Source organism: Sphaerodactylus townsendi, linkage group LG01 (genome assembly GCF_021028975.2).
Source record: "Sphaerodactylus townsendi isolate TG3544 linkage group LG01, MPM_Stown_v2.3, whole genome shotgun sequence".
NCBI classification, from domain to species: domain Eukaryota; kingdom Metazoa; phylum Chordata; class Lepidosauria; order Squamata; family Sphaerodactylidae; genus Sphaerodactylus; species Sphaerodactylus townsendi.
Genome location: NC_059425.1, coordinates 44,225,154 through 44,249,030, shown reverse-complemented (window position 1 = coordinate 44,249,030; position 23,877 = coordinate 44,225,154). Strand labels below are relative to the sequence as shown.

The 23,877-nt window shown below is 39.9% G+C and overlaps 1 protein-coding gene across 5 annotated transcripts in view; it reads left to right on the top strand.

The window, feature by feature from the left end:
• NINL (ninein like) overlaps positions 1 to 23,877 on the top strand; it is a 64,383-nt gene that overhangs the window by 24,367 nt on the left and 16,139 nt on the right. For 4 of the 5 annotated variants that reach the window (XM_048519689.1, XM_048519670.1, XM_048519663.1 and 1 more), the window contains exons 3-15: positions 3,071 to 3,167; positions 4,756 to 4,931; positions 5,539 to 5,605; positions 7,109 to 7,302; positions 8,591 to 8,740; positions 11,732 to 11,896; positions 12,604 to 12,740; positions 13,936 to 14,076; positions 14,383 to 14,557; positions 16,008 to 16,118; positions 17,861 to 17,950; positions 19,480 to 19,488; positions 22,845 to 23,001. In XM_048519689.1, the coding sequence (XP_048375646.1) occupies positions 3,071 to 3,167; positions 4,756 to 4,931; positions 5,539 to 5,605; positions 7,109 to 7,302; positions 8,591 to 8,740; positions 11,732 to 11,896; positions 12,604 to 12,740; positions 13,936 to 14,076; positions 14,383 to 14,557; positions 16,008 to 16,118; positions 17,861 to 17,950; positions 19,480 to 19,488; positions 22,845 to 23,001 (1,669 nt within the window). The remainder of the gene's footprint in view (positions 1 to 3,070; positions 3,168 to 4,755; positions 4,932 to 5,538; positions 5,606 to 7,108; positions 7,303 to 8,590; positions 8,741 to 11,731; positions 11,897 to 12,603; positions 12,741 to 13,935; positions 14,077 to 14,382; positions 14,558 to 16,007; positions 16,119 to 17,860; positions 17,951 to 19,479; positions 19,489 to 22,844; positions 23,002 to 23,877) is intronic. The other variant, XM_048519679.1, reaches the window with a different exon arrangement.

Here is a 23,877-nt window from a genome sequence, read left to right as displayed (position 1 = left end):
AGCCCAGGTCCTGATGGTTTAATGGCAGAATATTATAAAACCATGGAAGAGAAATTAATCGTGCCTCTACAAGAAATGATGAACGAACTTCATATTAAGGGAAATTTTCCTCCATCTTGGGAAGAGGCTCATGTGACTTTAATATATACAGAAGGGAATGACCCAAAACTACCACAGTCATATAGCCCAATATCATTATTAAATGTGCATTATAAATTATTTGCTTACATTTGTGCTAATAGACTTAGAAACTGCATTCTTTAGATGATTCAAGAAGATCAGACAGGCTTTGTTCCTAAAAGATTTATGAACGATAACATACAATATGTGATTGATGCCTTTGAACTTTCAAATATGAAAAAAGAAGACTGTGTTTATCTTTCTAGATGCAGAAAAGCTTTTGACAATATTTCCTGGAAATTTATGCTAAAGATTCTGAAATATTTGAATTGTGGCCCCAGATTTTTAGAATGGATACAAAGGATATATACTAGACAAAAAGCAAGAATTTGAATCAATGGCGCCCAGACAGAAGAGGTTTAAATTGAAAAAGGAACAAGACAAGGATGTCCACTATCACCAGTACTATTTATGCTAGTCTTAGAATTCCTTTCAACAAGGATCAGTCAAGATCCTAAAATCACAGGTTTGAAAATATATGGTAAAGAATATAAGATGAAAAGCTATGCAGATGACATGGTACTGACAATACCTAATCATAATTCTTCAATAAAACATCTGATGGATCACATAGAACAATATGGGCAATTCACTGGATTTAAAATAAATCGTTTTAAAGCAAAAATTATCACAAGATTTTTAACCAAGCAAGAAGTAAAAGATACTGAAGAGAAAACTGGTTGTGATGTTTCTACCAACAAATGTAAGTACTTAGGTATCAACATAAATGTCCAACTGAACAATTTATTTCAAGATGATTATGAGATAACTTGGAAGAAGATTCAAGAAGATCAACAAAGATGGTCCAAACTCAAATTGTCCTGGCTAGGAAGAATAGCTAGTGTTGAATGAATATTTTGCCTAAGATGAATTTTCTATTTTAAATGTTGCCCATATACATTAATGAGAAGATTCTTAATACTTGGCAAACATACATTAATAAATTTATCTGGACCTATAAAAGACCAAGAGTAAGATTTAAAATATTACAAAATGGGGAAAAAAAGAAGAGGAATAACATTGCCAAACATCATATTAAATTATTATGCAGTTGGACTAACTTAGATTGCTGATCGGATACTAAACTCAGCTCACAATCTGGTGAAAGTAGAAACTGTGGGTCTTGCATCGGGTATACATAGTTATTCATGGCAAGAAAGAACACTTTCAAAGAAAGAGTTGATAAAAAAGATTCACATGTAGTAAGAAAAGGATTATTCAAAATATGGGAAAAAAACACATTTAAGACTCAGCCCCACAACTTTACCTCAAAAATCTCCAATAAAAGCACACTACGATGTTGAAACTCTGAAGAAGAATGGCAATATAATATACAAAGAAATTATTAACAAACAAGGGGAAATTAAATCATGGTCAACAAAAATGACACAGGGAAGCAAAATACAATGGTTGACATACTTTCAGATTTTATCTGAATTAAGTTCACAGAATGGGAAACTACACGACTTAACAGATTTTGAAAAAGAAATCATAACACAGAAACGACATTTGATGGGCAGAATATATAAGATTCTACTGAAAATGGAAACAGAAATGGAACAAGTGAAAGTATGCATGATAAAAAGAATGCAAAACTTTTGGGAAAAGATAACTTTTCAACAGTGGGAATCATTATGGACTAAAAACATTAAACTCACTCCAAGTCAGGTACTGAAGGAGAATTGGTATAAAATGTTTTTAGATGGTATATTACACCTGAAATGATTAAGAAGATGATTGAACAACATGATGGTATCTGCTGGAGATGTAATGAAGAAGTTGGAACTTTTTTCATATGTGGTGGACTTGTAAAAAAATCAAGAAGTTCTGGATAGAAATACATAAGAGGATACAGAAGATAATCAAATTTAAATATCCTCTCTTTTTTGATGTAATCATGTCTATTTTTATTATTTTACTTTTCTTTTTTCTTTTTCTTGTATGTTTAATAAATGTTAAAAAACAATGTTAAAAATAATGTTAAAAAACAATGTTAAAAAACAATGTTAAAAAACAATAAAAAGACTTTAAAAAGAAAGATTGATTTGTGGGATATACTACAATTCAAAACTGATTTTGTTAACATGTGATTTGCCTTAATATTCTAGTTTGATACTGTAGGACCTCATGTATGTTTCCCCTTTTTTATTTGAAGAGAAAACAAAATAGCATTGTAAGGAGATCCAGTTAGCAAAATGAACTGTTTGAAAAAAGAAATGATCTGGTTACACCACTGCTGTTCTGTATTAGCAGTAGCAATGTTGTAGTTCTAAAAGATATAAAAAAAGAATTGCTTGTACTGCAGTTACTGGAGGCTGAAGTGGCTTCTATGTTCCACATCCTTCTTCAGGGGGCAGGGCAAAGAGGCTTTTCTGGTTTACTGTCCGATATTTTGGTTACTGGCACCAAGTATCTGAGGCTATGCACATATAATTGCCATACACCCCAAAGCCAATTAGTATCTGATTGGTTGTTATCAAGGGAATACAATTCGTCCTTATGAGACCTCACCACATATTAACGAATCATGGAAGACCTGTCTCTGTTATCAATGTACTATGGCAGTCAGTATCCTGACTTCACTATCCAGGCATTGCATATAATTTTCAGTTGGGTGGGATGGATTCTAATTCTCCTTGCTCTTTTCTCTTGCCTTCCATTTTTCACTCACAAGAAGGTAAATGGGTTCTTTTGTGTTTCGTACTTGATGTTCTATGTGTAAATTTTGGAGTGACAATATGAAAAGGGAATTCTTCTGGGGATTGGCATCTTCCTGTTCCCTGTCTGCCCATTTTAGTTTTTCTTGCAGGAAAGGAAATAGTAGCTGAGCTGTCATCCCACTCTGGAACAGACTTGTCATGGTACTTTTCACTGCCTGTCATCCTGCCAGGTTAACTTTGAAGAATTTAAGGAAGGCTTTGTGACCATTTTGTCTTCAAGCATCAATCTTGGTGTTTCTGATGATGAGAGCAGCTACTTGGAGCCAGGTGGGTTTTTAAAAAAGTGATGTGGTAGAAGTTTCTTTGTTGAGTTGCCTGTTTGACCTTTCACTAAGTTGTGGGTTAACCACTACAAATGTCACTGAATGGATCTGCTACTCAACTGGTGCTTCTACTATCTGTCCATATGTACTTCCCTGTTAGGAATATAACTGCTGCTCCTTCAAGTAGCCCATGGCAGCTATGTTCTCATGTGCAAAACCATCTTAAAACATCTTAACCATCAGGTAGTTTTTCTAGCAGTGTCTCTGTTCTGTATCAATAGGTGCACAGTTTACATTAAGTGAATGAAATTATCTTATAAGGATTGATGGCATGCCCTGTCAGAACTATTAAAGTCAAAATACACATTTTTTGTCTTAGAAAACAGTGGATTTAAGTGTTGGACTAGGACATAAAGGAGGAGAAAATTTGCTCGAATTCCTTGGAGGAGATACAGGACAAAAATGTAATAGAATAGGTGCAACTTTTGTGGTGCCTTCTCTTGTTACTACTCTAGTGCAGCAGATGTCAGAAAAGACTATTAAGGTACCCTCTATTTGCAAAAACTAAGGCAGATGCAGATGCTACGTAGTGAGCCACCCAATGCCATTGCTATAAGTCTTGAGGATCCTGTGATAGGAATGGTACAGAACAGGGGGAGCCTGAAGTAGATAAGTATCTACCACTACTATTTTCAGTCTCACTTTTATTGTTTCCTTCTTCTAACGAGTGCAGGATAAGTGTGCCATGCTCTGTAGTAAATTATGCTGAGAATGATTATCCCTGGCAAACTTCATGGCTGGATGGGAATTTGAACCTAGCGTTCCCCAATTCTAGCCTTGTGCATTAATTGCTATTTCACACTAGTCCCTTACAAACTTCCTAGTTGTGTGACCCAGATTACCACACACTTAATGGTGTTGCTACTTAGCAGTTAGCTAAGATTCCAAAATGGTAGGTCCAAACTTGTTAGTTGATTGTGGATGGCCTGTTGGGCTCATTCTTGAAAGTCTTGAGGTAATGAATGATGAACTTTGACTCTGGATCAGATACTGTTATAATACAAGATCTTTGTTGGTGAACCATTCAGTGCTAAGATTTCCCCCCCTAGATGGTAGCAGAGGAGACTTCAGGAGTTTAAAATGCTTTCTTACCAGCATTTAAAAAATGACAAATAAAATAATCTGTTTGTATGAGTGTTCATTTCTAGAATGTGGGTATATCAGCATTTCTGCACTGCCGCCTGGATGTGTTAACTTTGTTTGTTCACCCATGTACTGGGCTGCTTAGCAGAAGAGTGAGAAATCCAGGGTGGTTCTTGGCTATGGTCACTTTGGATACATTTTGCACATAAAACTGTTGGCCTTCAATTAAATAAGAGTAACTCAAAAATACTGCACAGATTCTGAAGCATTTGTTGTATGTTAATTTTGATATAAAAATATACAATGTAAGTAAATCAGTCCTTGATTTATTATAGCTTATGAAGTGACTTGTTAGGTGGTTAAAAAAATTAATTGGGAATGGGAAGGGAGAAACAGCCTAACATCATTCAATGCCTGCACTAATTGTAGACTCTTTTTTGAGTTCTTAGTTGTTCCAGAAGAAGTGAAGCCCAAGTTTACCAATGGAGCCAAGTGTTATGGTCGCCGGACAAAGCCAGAATTCCAGGGCACCAAGTTGGAACCCCCCAAATATTTACAAGAACAGCAAGCAAAAGCAAATATTAAAAGCCAGTTGAGACGGTCAGCATCCTTGGAGAGTGTTGAGGTACGTCTGACTCATTCACCAACTATTCATCAGCTGGCTGGATTTCACTCTTTGGCTTTTACTGAGTGTCATTTTTAGACAGAAAAAATAAAAGCCCAATTAAGTTATGGGGAAAGGCAGGGTAAAAAAACTGATTTTTAAAAAAAAGTTTTTTCCCAGTGGCTTGGAAGTGCAGCCTGTTTAAATACCTGAGGTTCTTCTAACTGTTCCAGCCTTTGTTGGTTAACCATGAAGTTACAGAAACTTATTCAGCATTCTGTAGCACATTTTCAGAGTGTCAAATTCAGCTGTCTTGAGTAAGTGGCATAAAGTGGGAATAAATCCATTTTTGTTTGAACCAGTGATATAATTTTGAGCATCTTGACAAATATTGACAATATCAAGATATACTAATAAATTATCAAAACCTGTGTGTCTGAAACATTAATTGAAGATAAATATTCTTTCCAGGCAGATAGGGAGAGAGTGCTGGGACCTTGGCAGTTTCTCAGAATGGCATTCATACCTTCACCTTGACTTGACTTTGGTCCAAACATTGTTTTTGCCATTTTGCCTAAATGCTGTACTTCATACCCTGGATAAAAAGTGTCAAACCTTTGCTTTGCAGAGCCTTAAATCGGATGAAGATGCTGAAAGCAATAAAGAACCACTACATGAGTTATTTGAGGGTCAAGGTAGGAAAAATTCACATACTTAAGAAAATGTTTGGATAAGGCTATTATTATTTTTTTTAATGTGGAGAACTGCTTGAGTTGCAAAAGCTCAGTGGGCTTTTTCAGGATCCAGATGCTGTAGGCCTTTCTTTGCTCATGGCCTGGAAAAATTGCTATCAATCAAGATAAACAGTATTGAACTAGATGGACAAGTGATCTGACTATGGATACTTCCTTCCCTCATGTAGTCAAATGATAATCATGGAAGGTGAACTTCAGCATATCAATACTTCACTAGTTCTTAAATCTATAAAACTGTAGCCACTCTCTTTCCCCGAATTGGGAATAGGATCTGGACCTAAATTACAGCCTGAGAAACTGGGTAGCTTATTGTGTTTGAAAATTGTACAGTGAGAAGATGGATAGGAGCAGTGGACCTGTCTTCTGGGTAAGCGCCTCTCCTAGTAGGCAGACTGGCGCTATATCAAGGAAGAGGGGTGTGATGGACCCCCTCACCTTCTTAACTTCTTCAGGCAGCTAAACCACTCCTTGACCTGTCTTGTCAGATTTTTCTTGCTTTTTTCCCTTCAGGGACTGAGGTGCTTAAGAAATGGTGGCATAAACACTCTTTCTCAACCTTGTAACTTACCCAGAAGGTGAAGGATGTCTGTTGTTTTAACTTCTTTTGCAAACCCCTTAATAAAGCACACCAAATAATAATACTGAGGCATATTTTAAACTTAAACAGAGTAAAAGGTTTATTAATGGAGAGGAGATGCAAATGGGAGATAAATAACTTGGAAGAAAGGAGTGGAAATGGCAGAGGAGATATATATACACAAAAGCTTTGGCACAGAGGTTGTTTCCGCACGGGCAGAATACAGCACCCCAGGGATGGCAAAAATGCAGTCCTTGGGGAGGTGTTTGCACAGCCGTGCTTGCGCCGCCCAAGTGGCGTGGAAATGCCACTTTTGAATCTCGCTCCACGAACGAGGTTTTTCAAAAGTGGGTCCTTCCACCCTCTGCTGTGCGAATGGCAACAGAAGTGGCATTTTCCTCCCGCCTTCCCCAACCGGCTTACCTGCTCCTGCTGGCTTCTATCACGTTGTGGAGACCAGGGGACATGCCCCCCCCGGCCTCCTGTCTCCAGAGCCATCGCTCTGACCAGGGATGTGTGTCCCCTGGCCTCCACAACGCAACGGCAGCCTGCAGGAGCAGGTAAGCCGATTGGGGAAGGTGTAGCCTGTGCAAAGGCTGTGCCTTCGCCTGCGCCCCTACTGGGATATCTGTCCAAAAAAAGTTCCCAGATTCCTGTAAGGTACATGTTGGGATGATGAATAATGGAAGAATCAACTTGACAAGTTAACACTTAAAAATGGAATTTTGAAAAATGTTTTAGGGCTGAGTCATATTTCCAGTGAAATGGTTGGATTTGTGTGGATGTAGCTGTTCTTGATGACTTGCAAACTAATTAATGACGTGCAAACTAATGACTGTTTAACTAGTAGAAGTCTAATATTACAGGCCCAGTGTGCCCCTGGGATGATGATGGTGGCCCCAGAAAAACCAGAAAAACCTCTGGATCTTATTTTGATATGACTGAGAATCAGGTTCGGGACATCTGGGAAGATCTTGGAATAGGAAACAGTGGGTATCTTGACAAGCAAGAGCTGGCTATTGTTTGTAAGAACATTGGACTCAAAGAGCTGAAAAAAGAGGTGGGTTAAGCAGCCCCAATATTGTATGCTGACATTACTGACTTGCCTTGCCTTTGGGGATAGGGCGGGATATAAATCCAAACAAATCAATAAATGCTGAGAGCCTGCTCCCATTAAGCATCTTCCATTTCCCCTTATTTTTTCCTATATCCATTTATACAGGGGCAGTAGTGCTAAAATATCTCTTCCTTAAGCAGGAGGACCAGGGTGCAGTTAACAGTGTGAGAGGAAGCAGTGATGCTAGTATTGGGACAGTTGTTTCCTTGTTGGAAATAACAAGAGGGCACTGTCAGTACATCTTCACAACTGGTATAGTATAGCAGCTGAGATGGAACTTTGAGTCAGAAAGTCTGTAAGGCAGATTTTAAGTATGTCATAAACCAGTGGTGGCGAACCTATGGCATGGGTGCCAGAGGTGGCACTCAGAGCCCTCTCTGTGGGCACACACACACAGAGTTCATCATGTGAATCGCGCCCCCCACACACATCTAGGCTGGCCTGGGCCGCTGGACTTGATGCACATGCACCTCAGCGAGCAGGAAGGACTCGGCTGGTGGGCCTGGTGCCTGTGCTCCAGGTGGCTGCTACCTGGGCGGGGGGGCGGGGGGGGGGAGCAAGGCAGCAGAGATGCTAGAGAGGTGCAGAGTGGCAGATGTGGGACTTGCTGGAGGCTACAGCAGGCTGGCCCCTGTTTGAGGGGGTTATTCAGGTTAAATTGCCGTGTTGGCATTTTGCAATAAATAAGTGGGTTTTGGGTTGCAATTTGGGCACTCGGTCTCGAAAAGGTTCGCCATCACTGTCATAAACTCTCTAGATAATATCAATATATTTTCCATAACAACATTGACAAGCCATTTTCTTTGACTGTCTCCCATATTTCAATATGGAGATAATGCTGCCTTTACCATACTTATTCGTACAGTGCTTTGAACATTTGAAAGAAGGAAATGGCAGATTTTTTAAAAATGTCTTGTCGACTTACTCTGTTTGAATCAGCACAATTAATGGGCTGCTGCTTATGAGGCCAATCTTGGGCTAGTTGCTGGTTTCACTGAACTAAAAAACATTACTTACTCAAGGGGCCATTATTGAGAAGATGGACTATTCAGGTTATATATTTGTTATGAATAAGAATGATCTAATAAGATGAATTGTCCTGTTTCCAAGGTCACATGACAGTTACATCAGATACTGAACACCGAATACATCTACATTGTGTGCGAAGTGTCAAATGTTGTTCCTTGACATATTTTAGTGGTAGTGCTTTGTTTTTAATGGTGTTCTGCAGGAACTTGAAGAACTGTTTAATAAATTGGATTGTGATGGAGATGGAAGAGTAAGTTTCAAGGAATTCCATCTTGGCTTGTTCAGCCACAGCCCTGTTCCTTATCCAACATCTTCCACACCCCTCAAACCAAAATGGTCACAAAGCTATCAGGTAAGTCAAAGCACAGTTTCTGAGAGATGCCCCCTTTTAAAGAAAAGTTTACAATTGAATCCTGATTATCAGATAAAACTGAGTAGTATAGTTTGAGCTTAGATACAAAATTTTGTGAAGGAAGAATAAAGCAGTTTGTTGATCCAGTTTTATCCTGCTCTGTCTTCAGGGAGCTGAGGGTGTATATATGATTCTGCCTTTATCCACTTGATACTTCTACAAACCCCTTGAGATAAGTTAGAGAAGGTGAATGACCTGAGGCTTCTCAGTGAGGTTTGTGGCTGAGGGTCAAACTAAACATGCATTTTTTTCTACAATTTGGGTCTGAGTTCCCCCAACCTGACTCTAATACACAGGTTGTAGTTGCTGGGAACTAAGCTCCCAGATGTCATGGGGGCCTGATTTGGATTGTAACTGTGGTGTGTGGGAAGGAGGGGGTTCAGCTTCCCTCCCTCCCCCACCTCGATTGCCATTTTTCTTATTCAAACTGGTGCGAGGGAATAATTTGTTCTGTTAGGGGTCTGAATGTTCAGTATTCAGTTCCAGCAAATGAAAATTTTTTGGCCTATTATGCACTTGTGGTCTGCCCCACAGTGAGCGTCTATTCCCTTTGGGGCAGATTCTTGGTTGCACACACATTTTTCCCCATCCAGAACTCACTGTGAGGCAAATCAGAGAAGACTCACAGCTTCCAAAATCTCTTTAAGTGCTATTTTTCCATTATCTTTGCTGAAAAAGCGAAGATCTGTTGTGGGTGGTCAGCCCATTGTGGCTTTGCTCACCCCTCCTGTCTTCCCCCACCTCCCCCCAGCTACTTTACAGCAGTTGCTCCCACACTCGGTCAGCAGAGCACTCAAAGAATGTACTTTTTTAATGGAGAAAAAAGGTGGTAGGCAGCAAGACAAGTGGTGGGTAAGAGCAGTGGCGGGTGATTTGGCTGGGGAAGCTTTGCAGTAAGAAAATCCCCAGTTGGCATTGAAAACCACAGGAAAAATCCACTGCAAAGAAAAGAATCATGAGGTAAGCCCTGCATGCATAATAGGCTATTGTGTCTGGCTCAGCCCCAAGTGTTCATTTAACCCAGGTCTCCAAAGTCGTGGTTCACCACCCTAAGCACTCTACCATGTAATTATGTTTTAGCTGCTTACAATATCAGTCCAGATACAAAGCAGTTTTGTTACTTGTGCTCCTGCTGAAGTGCCTTGTTCATTAATATTGGGCCTTTAAATGGCTTGAAATATTCCCCCAAGCTCAGAACTGCTGTGATTTTGCACTGTGATTAATAGTTCCGTAGGAAATGGACTAAATGGTGAACCAGGAAATTCCTGGTTTGAATTGTGCCTCCATCATGGAGTTGCCAGTTATCCTTAGGTGACCCATTTTCTTTAAGCCTCACACTCCCCTCTGGTGGTTGTTATACTAACTTATCTTACAGGGTGGTTGTAAAGAGTACCACAAGGTAAAATATACTTGAATGCTTATAAGTGCTATAAAATGCTAGGTGTTATTATTACTTTTTATAATTCATAGAAAGGAAAGCAATATGGAGTGCCTCTCACAGTATGAGTGATTTGTGGGATATGAATTATCTTTTTCTGCTGTGCTTGAACAGCACAATTCAGAATCATGTTCACTTCTACATGATGGTGGTAGCAAGTGCTCTTAAGTTGCAGCTGACTTAAGGTGACTCCTTAGAGTTTTCTAGCCAAGAGGCATTCAGAGGTGTTTTGCCATTGCTGTCTCCTTGTAGTGACCGTGGCCTGCCTTGGCCCTCCTTAACCGGGGCTGACCTTGCTCAGTTTCTGAGATCTGATAAGATTGGACTAGCTTGAACCAGCCAGGTCAGGAATTATAGAGATGAGTTCAGACAATTGCTGCTGGAGGCATAAACAGTGGGGAGAAGAAGAAGAGTTGGATTTATATACCCCCTTTCTCTCCTGTAGGAGACTCAAAGGAGCTTACAAATTCCTTTCCCTTCCCCCCTCTCAGCAAACATCCTGTGAGGTAGGTGGGGTTGGGAGAGCTCAGAAGAACTGTGACTAGCTAAAGGTCACCCAGCTGGCGTGTGTTGGAATGTACAGGCTAATCTGAATTCCCCAGATAAGCCTCCACAGCTCAAGCGGCAGAGTGGGTAATCAAACCCGGTTCCTCCAGAGTAGAGTACACCTGCTCTTAACGACTACACCACTGCTCTTAACCACTACGCCACTGCGAGGGGGAGCAGTAGAATGATACAGTAATTCAGGGTCATAAAAATATGGCTTGTATGTTTAAAAGGCTCTGCCTGTAGTCCAGCGCATGGCAGAACATATACTGGGTTGCATCCTCTGACCTGAGTCCAAAAGGCTGCACCAGAAGCTTTTCCTGAACAAGTAATACTTTGGTTCCCCCTGCAACAACCATGGCTTTAAACAATAACTCAGAGGTCAATAACTCAGAGGTAGTGGCTTGAAACATAATGTTGTGCCTTGTGGAGCTTGCTTTCCAGTGTCAGAATCCCAGAAATAAAGTCCTAATCTATAATTTCCTCTGCTTGGTGTCCTGGACAAATCCTAGGAAAAATAGTGGTGCGGAACATCCAAAATGCATATGCAGCCTGGGAGACCTGGTTAAGAATAAGTAGCTTTCAAAAGTAAGGGGGCAAAAGGATGCTGCTGAAAACAACAATCTATAACTAATTGGAGTTGGATTATTGGAGAATCCACTTGTTGTTCCCAGCTTGATTTGGATAGAAGATACAGGGACAAGTTTAAACTGTACCAAGCTTTGAAATTCTTTAATTTGCCTCTAGCCAGATTGCAAACTGCAGCCCAGTTACATTTGTGTCAGCTCAGGTAGGAAGCAATCAGGGTTGGAATCCAGATGCTTGTAGTCGTTAACATGCTATGTACTTTCTGGATACAATGAAAGTTTTCTCTATTAGTTAAAATCATGCTGCTTTTTAAGCCTCTCTAACCTTTGTCTGTTGTTTGTGCCACCTGACTCCTCTAGATTTTCAAAGATGGACATAGAAGCACAACTCCATCTTTCCTATCTGGCTGTGTGGGCTTGAATTTTTTCTCCAGCATTGATGATGGTGATGGCTTTGCAAGTCCTGAGCAGGTTGTCTCCATCTGGGCCCAGGAAGGTGTTGAAAACTGCAAGGAGATCCTTAAGGTTTCTATAATTCTGTAATTTCCCACCTACTTTAAATGTTCTAGCTGTGGGGGGATTTTTAAGTCAACTGTGTTTCAACCTTTTTCCAGTCAAACATTCAAGGGAGTGACTGGATGTCCCTAGCGTTAGCATGACTGAAGTGGTTTTTACAGAAAATAGATTCTGGGAGCATGTTATGAGATAAAGAAGATGTTTTGTTCCCTTCTCACCCCTCTGAATAAGCCTGCACTAGCCCACCCAATAAAAATCCAGCTAGTGAACTGCTACCGCCTTGTTATTCGTCAGACCAATCTGAGCAACATCTATAGTAAGCATTTTAAAGTAACTTAATCATTGTGGCACCTTCTTCTTATGACTTTTTGTCATTCTCCCCCTTTTGTGCCTTAGTCTCTGTGTCAAAGCCCTTAAACCCCAGTTCTTTTGTAAAGTCTTTGTTGGAACATCGTTAATAATAAAAAAGCAAAAATTAAGTTATATGTCTGTATATATATTTGATCATCTACCTCATACCTCCTCTTTATAAAACTTGCCCTTTCCCTGTAGTTTTATTCGGCCTGTATTGGATTGTAAATTCCTGTGGCTGCGGTAATGCCAGTTTTATGGGAGGTGCCTACATAAACATTGATAACCTGACTATTTATTGATAGAGAATTGAGATTCTTGCTTAAGTTTCCCTTATTGAGAGAAATTGTTTGGAATTTTTGTAGAGTTTGAATTTCAACATGGAGGAAAAGGTGAACCTGTTGGAACTGTCTATGGTCCTTGATGATGAACTAATGACTTCCAAGAGTGGAATTCAGCAAGCAGCTGTTGCCTCCTGTAGACATGAACTTCACTATCTAGAGTAAATTACTTTTCTTTGGAATGGTGGGATGGGTCAGGGAAAACATCAGATGCCCCATGGCTTTTGTTTCCTGTGGTATGGCTACCAGTATTGCCATAAATGTGTGAATATCACAAAACTATTACGCTTGTTTCACATAGTTCAAGTCGAGCTTCGTCTTTCTTGCAGTGGTCAACCAGATGCTTATGGGCAGAAGCACAGGGCACAAAATGTCACCCCGTACCTGGTTTTTGGAGGAATTATGCCTTTTGAATATGCAAATTCTGTTCTCCAAATATTTTGTCTGATGCCTTTTTAAAGTGTTTTAACCTGGTGGCCATCAGTGTGTCATGTGAGTTTGACAAGTGAACTATGCATGATATGGCAATTGCATTGGAAAACCCACATAATGGGTCCATACATGTGGATGAAATATTCCCTTCTGTACACACCTATCTGTTTCAAAACTATGTGGAATTGTACTAAAGAGAAGTGGCTTCCATGAGGCAGTACTTGGGTGTGGAGCAGGTGTGGGTTTATAACATGGTTATGTTTGTTTGTTGGACCAGCACTAGGATTTTGTGATGGCTCTACAAGATTGATGTAGGGAAGTTGAAACTGTGGCAATGTATGTGTTGGAGTCTTTTTATTCTGAAGTACAAGCATACACAGGTATTCGCACTTCCATTTTCAGTCATCGAAGTAATCATATAGAATCAAGACCTGGTTTATTGTGTTGCCACTTAAAATTCCTTTGAGTGGAATTGACCGTTACATTATTAATATACTATTATAGCTGTAAATTGAAATATTTTTCACTGACTAGCATTCTGTTAAAACCATAACAGAAGGCATTGTGAATAATGCACTTTCAATCCACTTTCACAATTGTTTGCAAGTGCATTTTGCTATAGCTGTGAAGTGCATTGAAAGTGGATTGAAAGTGCATTATTCTGCATGTGCGGAAGGGGTCAAACAGATGATGACTCTGGAGGGGGTTAATATTTGCAGTGCACATGCCAGGGTGTTGGTCATTGCTTTCATAAAATCCAAATTGAGTAGCGTATATTATTTTGAATTTTAACTTTTTTCTTTTTACCTGTGCTCTGAACTGCCTGGGAAGAGAGAGACACTGGACTTGCATACAATAATGTGCTGCAGATCCATCTAGATCACTTTGATGAATCATGAGCATCACCTTGCATTGTCTTTGCAGAGCTCAGGTGGAACAGATCTCCTTGGAAAGAGACAAAGCGAGAATCGATTTGGAAAAGGCAGAGAAGCGAAACCTGCAGCTTTTAAAAGAGGTGGATGATCACCACAGTGCCATGGAGTGCCAGAATCAGAGTAAATTGAAGTATGTGAACCAGATTTTCGGTAGGAGGTGGTGGTCTCTTTCTCTTGGTATATGATACTTGCGTATGCCAGATCAGGTGTAAATAGTGCCATGAAAACCAATGGAATCTGTCATGGAAGCATTACTATACAGGAATCATTTTGAGGCCCCAGTAAGAGTCCCAATAGAGTCACGTGTAGTGCTGGCATGATCTTTTTTTCTTTGGTGTTCACTTTACGCTGTCTTTTCTTGCTGTTCACTTTGTCCTATGATGACACATGGGTGAAAGTTTTAGATTTAATCTGCTGTAATTTTTGTTTAATACAGAGACCTTGAACAAGATTACAGAGGAAAACTGACTGGTCTGAAGTCTGAAGTAGAGATGGAGAGAGAGTTGCTCTTGGATCAAGTGAATCATCAGAGATACAAGTTGGAAGCTGATATAAAATCTCTTCAGGGGGAAGAGTCTATCCTAAGGGAAAAGCTGACTTTGGTGATAAAGGTAGCTATTGCAGTCATCTGCTTGTCATCAAAATGGCAGATGTGCAACTTGAACTAGGAACATGTGTGCACTCTGTGGAGGGCCTGGGTGAATTCTGCAAATATAAATTATGGGAATGTTTTCAACTTTTTCTTTAACTTATTCAACTTTTGCTAGTCATGAGAAGGGGTATGAAGCTGTACAGGGCATTGTGCCCCTGATTACACTGAAAATCCTATTGAGCAATCTCTTCCACTTCTACAGCTTTATCAGGCTTCTACAATTTCACCATGTTTCAAGAATGATCTTCAGTCAAAATGGTTAGAAAGTTGAAGTTAGGTTCTTGGGAAGCTACATTCTACTGCCAGTAGCACATCTGGTTTCACTTCTGCTGGAATAGCAGCTTTTTCATATAACTAATCACAGGGTTTCTCTGTGGCCTGGCCCACTAGATTAAGAGCTCAAGTACATTCTTGGCAAAGGCCTTCCTGGGATTGTACTACTTCACTTAGAGATGGATGGGGATCATGTATACTCAGTGCCTACACCAAGAATTCCCTGCCAGTGGAATAGTAGTGGAGCAGGGAGAATTGTACTCCTAGCCAATTGCACACCTGTGTTCTGAAGGACTGATATTTAGGAAGACTGTTCTTGACCACTTCGTTGATTGTATGACTTGGGTCAGTCAGTCAGTCAAGTATTTATTGTTTGAGCCATTGGCTATAACAATACAGAGATACATGCAGTTAAAACAGTAACTTAGTTAAAACAGTAATTTAAATTAAAACAATAAGTTAGTTTTACATTAAAATATAAATTACTTGTATTCGCAATCTCTAGATTAAAATTCCCCATCAAATACTTTCCACGTCAGATGTTTTTGCAGCTTGTTCAGCTAGTCTAAATTAATCTCCAGTACTTTGGAACATCAGTTGAAACAGCGCTTTAAATACTTTGCTTGTAATTTCCTAGCTGCCAGGGCAAAGAGAGCCATCTTGTAAGAAACATAGGAATCAATATCAGATAATAAGAAAATCAGTTTCTCATCATCGGACAAAAAAGCTGTCCTAGGTAGTATTGGCTCCAAAAACCTTTTCCTTATTTCTGAATATAAAGGACAGGAGAGTATGTAATGAAAGAGATCCTCAGGCTCTTGTTTTCCTCAGATACAAAAGCGCTGAGAAAATGGTACTCGTATGTATCTACCACTAAGCACTGCTGAAGGCATTGATTGAAATCTAATAGAAGTATAAGCTATTCTTAGATTTCTTGTTAGTGTAGTGGTCAGATATGTAGCTCTAGGATCTCTTTTAAATAGTTTATACCGTGGAGCAGTTTGACTTGTGTCAACCTTCTACATTCAGTCTTCTGCTGTAGCTTCCTCACTCAAAAGCAGCAAGACAAAGAATCTCAAGATCACCATGTATGCATTTTCAAAGGTGTTCTGGTTTTTTTTTTCTTGTTTAATAAGGAAAACAGTCGCTTACAAAATGAAATTGCAGAAGCGGCTCAAAAGCTTTCTGAATCTGAGCAACAAGTACTGAAACTACAGAAGGATCTGGATTTCATGTTGAAAGACAAGGTAACTTGTTTCAAATTGTTGCGATTGAGTAGTCAAAGCTTCATGAATGCTGTTTGAACTTACTGACATAGGGAAAACCAGTACATTGTATTCTTTTGACTATGATCCTTCATGTAACAGGGACTGCTCTGATCCCTGCTTGATGGGGGAAACCGATTTATAAATTGAATAATTAAATTAATAATTAGATTAAAGGTTGTCTTTAAATAAATTGTGCACATGCAGCAGGAGCATAAGATTACATCCTTCCTTGTTTAATCATTTCACCATGAGTATATGCAACTGCTATATGCCAAGTCTGTTCATTAGCCTGTTCATTAGTCTGTTCATTAGCTCAGGATTGCGTGACTGGCAGTATTGCCTCAAGGACCTAGGCAGAGAAAAGGCTTTCTGGAATCCCATTAATTGGAGATGCCAGGGAAAACATCTGAAATTTTGGGCATGAAAGTGTGGGTTCTATCATTGAGCCATAGCTCCTCCCCAACTGTCTGTCAATTCCTTGTAAAATATTGCTGCACTTAAAAATGGTGTCTTCAGTCCTTTTTTCAAATCCATTGTCTCATTTTCAGTGTCTGTGCAGTCAGTTCTCCTATTTTACATCCTTTCCTGTGTTGTCAGTATTCTGCATTAATACATGCCATCCTGAGCCAGTGAGGTGTAGTGGTGAAGAGCAGACGACTCTGATCTGAAGAACCTAGTTTGTTTTCCCTGCTGCTCTACATGAAGCCTTGGGCTAGTATCAGTTTTGTCAGAACTCTCTCAGTGCCACCTACCACACAAGGTGTCTGTTGCATGGAGGGGAAGGAAAAGCCATTGTAAGCCTCTTTGAGATTCCTTAAAGGTAGAGAAAAGTGGGGTATAAAAACCAACTCTTCTTCTTGACCAGTTTCTTTTGCATTCTGACTTCACAATTTTGTTGAACTGATACTCAAATAGAGGTGCAAAATATGGAGCCCATCTAGCATAGCCGAGCGGATCTGTGCCTGACCCTGGTCAGGTTTGTACCTGATCCAGTTGGCTTGGATGGCTGTTGGCCCTCTACTTTTGCTTCTGAGAGGGTCTGGTCTCTGTTGGCAAAGAGCCAGAGTGCTAGAGATCTCTTAGGCCTTTTATAGGGCCAGTTGATCATTCTCAGGTATGTATTGGAGCCTTAAAGGCTTTTACATCTACCATGTTCCTCCAGAAGTGATTTGGTTTAGTCCCTCTGCTTTTCTCCCCCTAGTACCATTCAGACCTTCTAGCAGTCACAGTGTCTATGCATGAAGCAGCTTTCTATGTACTGACGTGCCCAAGCATTTCACTCAGGCTTCAACGTAGATCATCCGAAAAGGCTTCACTCTCTCACTCAGGTGACTAGGCCTAAGTATTTTAGAGTTTGATGCCTATACCTGGTAAAAACTGCAGAGGTGAGAGTGAACTGGGCTTCTGTTGAAGGGAAGGTGATTCAACATTTGGTTCTCTCAGATTATTTCATAGCCCTTCATAGAATGCTGTCTTGCTTCTGTTGCCTTCATGTCCGTGCTGTGGTTACTGATTACAAAATAAAGATGTCATGTTGAAGTTGCTTGCTTGAAAGTATGTGTCTGTGAAGTCAGCATAGCTTCCAAGTAAATGTCTCTAGAATCAAGCTACAAGTTTAGGCTTCAATTTCTGAACATTTGGGCTCATAGTACTTCACTCAACATAGTACTTCACTCAATCCCTCATCTATGTATATCTAAAATCTCCTTCTCTTACCTTAGTTGGGAATGCTGGATCCACAAAGCATAGACTTCTTTGATCAAGAGGAACGTTTTGCTGTGATTATTAAAGAATATGAACGACAGTGTCGGGTAGGTGACCTTTCCTTGGCTTTGTAAAGAGCACAGTATGTACATGTGTGAGGGGCCCAGAAGGGAGATCCAAGGACACAGATGAGAGAACAGCCCTCATTCTGAGTTTGTGAAGTTGAGGCCTGGAGCATCTCATCTCTTAATTAAATAGCTGAGGATTCTACTGCTAGTTTGTGATACCATTTAGTGATATATTTACAATGAGCAGCTAAAATTCAAAGGTCTTTCTGTTGCGGGCCTTATAGTCTTGATGTTACCATGCATGTAGCATCTATCCTTGTTTTTGGTAATTTCCTATAAGGTGCTTGTCCAGACAACACAAAGAAGCACAAAGCTGAGAAGTGTTAAGCCTCTTCAAGCAGAAGCTCTTTGTAGGTCTGATATTCTAGAATGAAATGTGGAAATGCCTAGAGGGGTGCTGTGCGAACTCCTCTTTTGAACATAAACTTGCAAAATGTACTCTAGAAAATAGAGTATCTGCTTATGTGTGTCTGTTCACAAGACCTTTCAATACTGAATCCTTTGCTCCTTGCTGAGAAAGGAATGGGATAAGCAACTATGGAAGTTAGGAAGCCAGGAATGAGGACAGTGGTTGAAAAGAATCATACTCTGATGACTAAGGAAGTTCTGCCATGTAGCAGGAGGGGGTTTAGTTTCTGTACAGTAATTTAAAGGGAGGAGGGAAGCCTGTCTAAACTATGAGGAGAACCTAAAGGCCTGAATTGGTAAAAAAAATAAAATAAAAGTTTCTTCCTAATAAACCCTCAGATGCCACTCTATCACAGCATTGTAGTAAATAAAAATATTGTAGTAAATAAAATATTACATGTGTGCTGGAGGGAGGCCTTATTCTGCGTGTGGAGCTTACTGAGTATGCTCGACTGGGCAAGTTGGAGGAATTTTGTTTTTGTTTTGGCGTTTATTTTTTGGGGAGGATAAATGTCTACACATGTTATCCTAAGTGCTGTCTAAGAGAGACTGTGATGTGACTGTAGTAATCGGTCCCCTAGATATGCATGATGGATTTGAAACACTTGATTTTATTCAGTTTGGGAGGTTAAGGCAGGCTGGGGTCTGGTCAGTACATTCTGAGCTCCTTGGAGAAAAAGTGAATTTTATAAACTGCATATGATTGTCACTAGCTAACTTCCTAAATATCCTGAACATATTGTAGTACATTCCATGGACTACAGAGCCTTGGGCAGCCATGCAATTTCTCCAAACTGAGAAACAGGAAAATTAAAACTCAGAATTAAAAACTGTCCAATACTAATGTAAAACCCTGCTGCTGTTAAACCCAGGGATGGCAACCTGGCACATGTTTTTACCCTTATGCTGATTCTGGTCTTTCCTTTGATAAAACTGTAACACTGTAATTGTCTAAAGATAGCCCTTATTGGAGAACAGTTCTCTTAAGCTCTGAAAGAACTTTTCTAGTTGTCCTTTAGTTTATGCCAGATGTTTTGGTGCCAACTCAATTCTTCCCGTTCTTCCAAACTTCCAATTTGGGTGCTGCCGCATATTCATAGAGGGTGAAGGTGAGCGCTTCCGTATTCCCAAGCATGTGTGGTTTGGATTTTCATCATGATGAATGCTGTTCTCACTGTTTGCATGGCATCTTGTTGCATCATGGGTACTGACCAGCATTTTTAATCCCTGAAATACTTGTGTCTGCACTGTATGATGACAACTCCTCCCTTATGTCTTTTTGGACTACATCTTAATGCTCAAGCCCCCTTATCAGTGTTTCCTTCATCTGTAAAGTTGGCATATGTCATCGACCTTCAATACATTTTTGCCAACAACACTTTCTCCCAACCCTATTTTGTAGATGCAGCTGGCTCAGGTGCTTTGAATACTAAGCAGTATGCTTTAACTGGAGTAAATATTTCATCCCACATGGTATACCACCTATGCTACAAGACTTATTAATGTTTAAAGAAATGGGGATGTCATACATACAATCTTGAAAAGGACATGGAATAAGAGGAGGCTGTCTCAGGACCAAATGTGGGCCTGGCAAAGGGGTGTTGAAATAGCACGCTGCTGCTCTTTTGCCTTGCTCTTCATGAAACATGGTTACCTTTGTAGTTTCAAAAGAAGTGAGGCAAGATAGAGGTTTGACTAACCAAATACTATGTCAAGCTCCCTGTGAGGCCTTCGTAAATAAAACTGCTTCCTCTGATATTGTGTGTACCTCCATCTAAGTGGCAGTCTTCTTGCGTGTGCATGCTTTTGTTTCTGTTTGTTTTCCTGTTGCAATAGAACATGTTCTTGCATTCTGATCCTATACTTGGGTTGAATACTGTTTTTTTGTCAAACTTCCTTCCAAGTGAATGGCTAGGACCCAGTAGGCTGTTCTGATTCAAATACATTGTTGTGAGAGAGCAATTCATCAGCACTGGTCAGAGCATCTGCGTTCTTTTGTGTGATTAAAGCACACAGAGAGGCCTGTTGGGTTAGGCCAGGGGTCAATCTAGTCCAGCATCCTGTTTCACACAGTAGGTCTGGAGGGCCAGCAAATGGGGCATAGGAGCCCAGACCTATATCTGATGCTGAAGTAAGCAATGGGGTCCTCCCTAGGATCTTTATTAAGGCTGGTTCTATTTAGTTTGTTCACTCTTTATCTGAAACGGGAGGCAAGCAGTGCAGTGTACAAATTTACCGGTAAGACATAAAACTATTCTAGATGGTGAAACCCAAGGCTGATGTTGACTAGGAAAGGGTGGGGTAAGAAATCCAGTGAAATAAAATAAAATAAATGAAGAACTGATCACAGATTGGGAGAGCCATTAGGAATGCAGCAAATGAAGTTGAGAATGTAAGGGAGGGGGGATCCCAACATCAAGACAGCATCAAGAGAAGTCTTAGCCTTTGTGCCCTGTTGTTGGACATTTAGAGTACGTAACAGGATGCTGGACAAGACTGATCTGATCTAGTACCCTGTTTCCCCGAATATAAGACATCCCCGAAAAATAGTACATAGTAGAGGTTTTGCTGAAGTGCGAAATATAAGGAATCCCCCAAAAGTAAGACGTAGCAAAGTTTTTGTTTGGAAGCATGCCTGACGAACAGAATACAGAAATATAAGACATCCCCTGAAAATAAGACATGGTGCATCTTTGGGAGCAAAAATTAATATAAGACACTGTCTTATATTCGGGGAAACACGGTAGGACTCTTCTTACATTCTTATGCTACCTACTAACAGCCAAAAAGCGCTGGTATTCAGAGTTTTCCTGCCTCTGACAAGAGTTATGTTTGAGTCGCCATGGCTAGTAGCCACTAATACAGTGGTGGCGAACCTTTGGCACTCCAGTTGTTATGGACTACAATTCCCATCAGCCCCTGCCAGCATGATGGGAATTGTAGTCCATAACATCTGGAGTGCCAAAGGTTCGCCACCATGGTACTAATAGATCCAACTTCTATGAATCTGACTATTTCCCTTTTAAAGTCATCTGTGCCATAGCCATCACTACATCCACTGATAGTGAATTGCACAATTTAATAATCAGTTGAGGTAATAAATATTTCCTTTTGTCCATTCTGTATCTATTGCTTATTAACTTCATTGGGCGCCCTGGAGTTCTAATATTTTGTGAGACAAAAAAAATTATGTAGTCTCTCTATTCCAAGCATAATTTTATAAACCTCTACCATATTCCCTAGTGGTTATCTCTCCCTGCTCCTAAATTGAAGAGTCCCAGATACTTCAGTCTTTTCTCATAGAAAAGGTGCTATAACTCCTGAATCATCTTGATTGCCCACTTCTGTCCTCCACACAAGTAGCTTTCTTGGTGACCCTCAGGTTGGGTATAAATTTGGTAAATAAGTAACAGGAACTTGCTTTAATTAAAAGTTAAGCACATAATATTCTTTTAGTGGATAAGCAATGAAAAGGAATATCAACAAAAATCTCTTCTGGAAGTATGATCTCTCACTAGACTCCCTCAGGAATACGCTTAGTTTTGTTTCAAAGAGCATTTCTAGGGTGGCTTATTCCAACCTCAATGTGGTTTTTATCCTGTTCACAGCTACCTATTGTAGAGAAAGACAGGCTTCCATAGGAATGTCAGGGCTACAAGTGCCAAGGTTTGGCCATGGTTGGATCAGGGTGACTAGTGTTTGGTCATGGAAAACCAAACAATACAAGGTAAGGCAGATCTGGGCTAGATGGTAAAGGTACAAAGAAAATGACCTTGGGAAAGAGTGGAGGATACATTTGTATAGCATGTTTAGCTAATTTAAATTGATTTAATGTTCAATGGCTTTTTCACAACAAACCCGGGAATTGAATTTTGTAAGGGTGTTGAGAATGTCAGAAATCCCAAGCTTTTCCATAGTAGTATTGCTCTCCAGATTCCTTGTCCAGATGGCATGACTATAAAATAACCTTTAAAAACAGGCATATGGCACCTTTTAAAAATAAACCAGTATACCGTAGTATAAGTTTTCAAGCGTTAAAACCCATTTGGACAGAAGCCATTGAAAATTTGACCTTACGCTAAGTGAAGTCATGGAAATACAAGGAGATCCTAGATCAAATTCTCATTCTTATAGTTGTAATAGATGCTGTCCAGTCACCTTTGTGAAAATCTCAAATAAAAGATGGCTTCTACACTCTTCCATCATAGCTTTTGGTAGTGCTGTGAACTGTCTGTTCCCTCCCACTGGACGGGATGAACAATTGCTGTATCCACTGCTGTAGTGAAACTGGTTCAATAGACTTCAGTTCAGGTATCATCTGTCAAATTCTTCCTGTGTTACAGAATTGAATTTGCATCTTATTTAGCTAGTCTGCAGAAACCTGGTTGTACTACGCTGTGATAAACTTGTGAAGAGAGACTTCTGCATTTGAGTTTTAATGTTGCTTTTGTTGTATTGATTGCAGGAATTGCGTGACATTAATGATGAATTACAAATGGAGGTGGAAAAACTGCATTCCCAACTTCAGGAAAGCAACAGGCATAATCTGGCCTGGCATAAAATGAAAGCCAACAAATCAGGGGCAGTGCTTCTCCCTGACAGTGTGAGAAGTCGAGTTACAGGTAGGTTATTGCAAGACTTGCAAAAACTGTTTTAAAAGAAATGTAGGGTTTTTTAAAAAGTAAAATAATTAGGTATTATAACGTCTTTTTAGCCATTATGGAAAGGAACACAACCCTGTTTGTTCAGGGTTGTTCCTATCTCACTTGTATTCAGACAATCTTTGTCTGAGATGGGTTCTAGAGTGAAGAAACCCAGAACTGCAGTCTTGTCTGAGGTGGTAGGATGTTCTGTCTAATTCATAAACTGTTTTATGTTGAGGATTATTTGTTTATTCATAAAATAATGAACATGTTGTTTCTGTGCTTTATACAAGAGCTCCAGACAGTATAAAACACATTATCACTGGGATTAAAAAACCTTGCTTCAGTTGTTTTTTGGGCTTCCCACAGAGTGTTCAAATATATCTGTGGGCTGGTTTAGCTAGAGAATATTAAACTATGACAGGGGAGATCTGGATCAAATCTTTGCTTAACTATGAAACTTACTATGTGACCTTGAGCTAGTCCCTCTCTCAGACTAATTCACCTCATAGGGTGGTTGTGAAAATAAAACAGAGGTGAGGTGACCATTTATACTGTCTTGAAGTCTGTTTTGTCCCACATTAACTTGTTGCCAAGATTTTGTGCCAGGTAGCTGTGTATTGGCCTTGTTAGAATTAGTGGATAAGTACAACACTACCAGGTGTCTTGTGGAACTAAGGGCCCAGTATACAATTTGCTATGTTGTTCTACCCCCGATGGTCCTTGCAGTCCAATTCTGTTTAAGGCATAGGAATGATCTATGAGTCACTCAGAATCCAGTAAAGTCCTTTCTCTTTTGTTCTGCTACACTTAAGAAAAAGTTAAACAACTATTAATAATTGTACAACCTTTTAT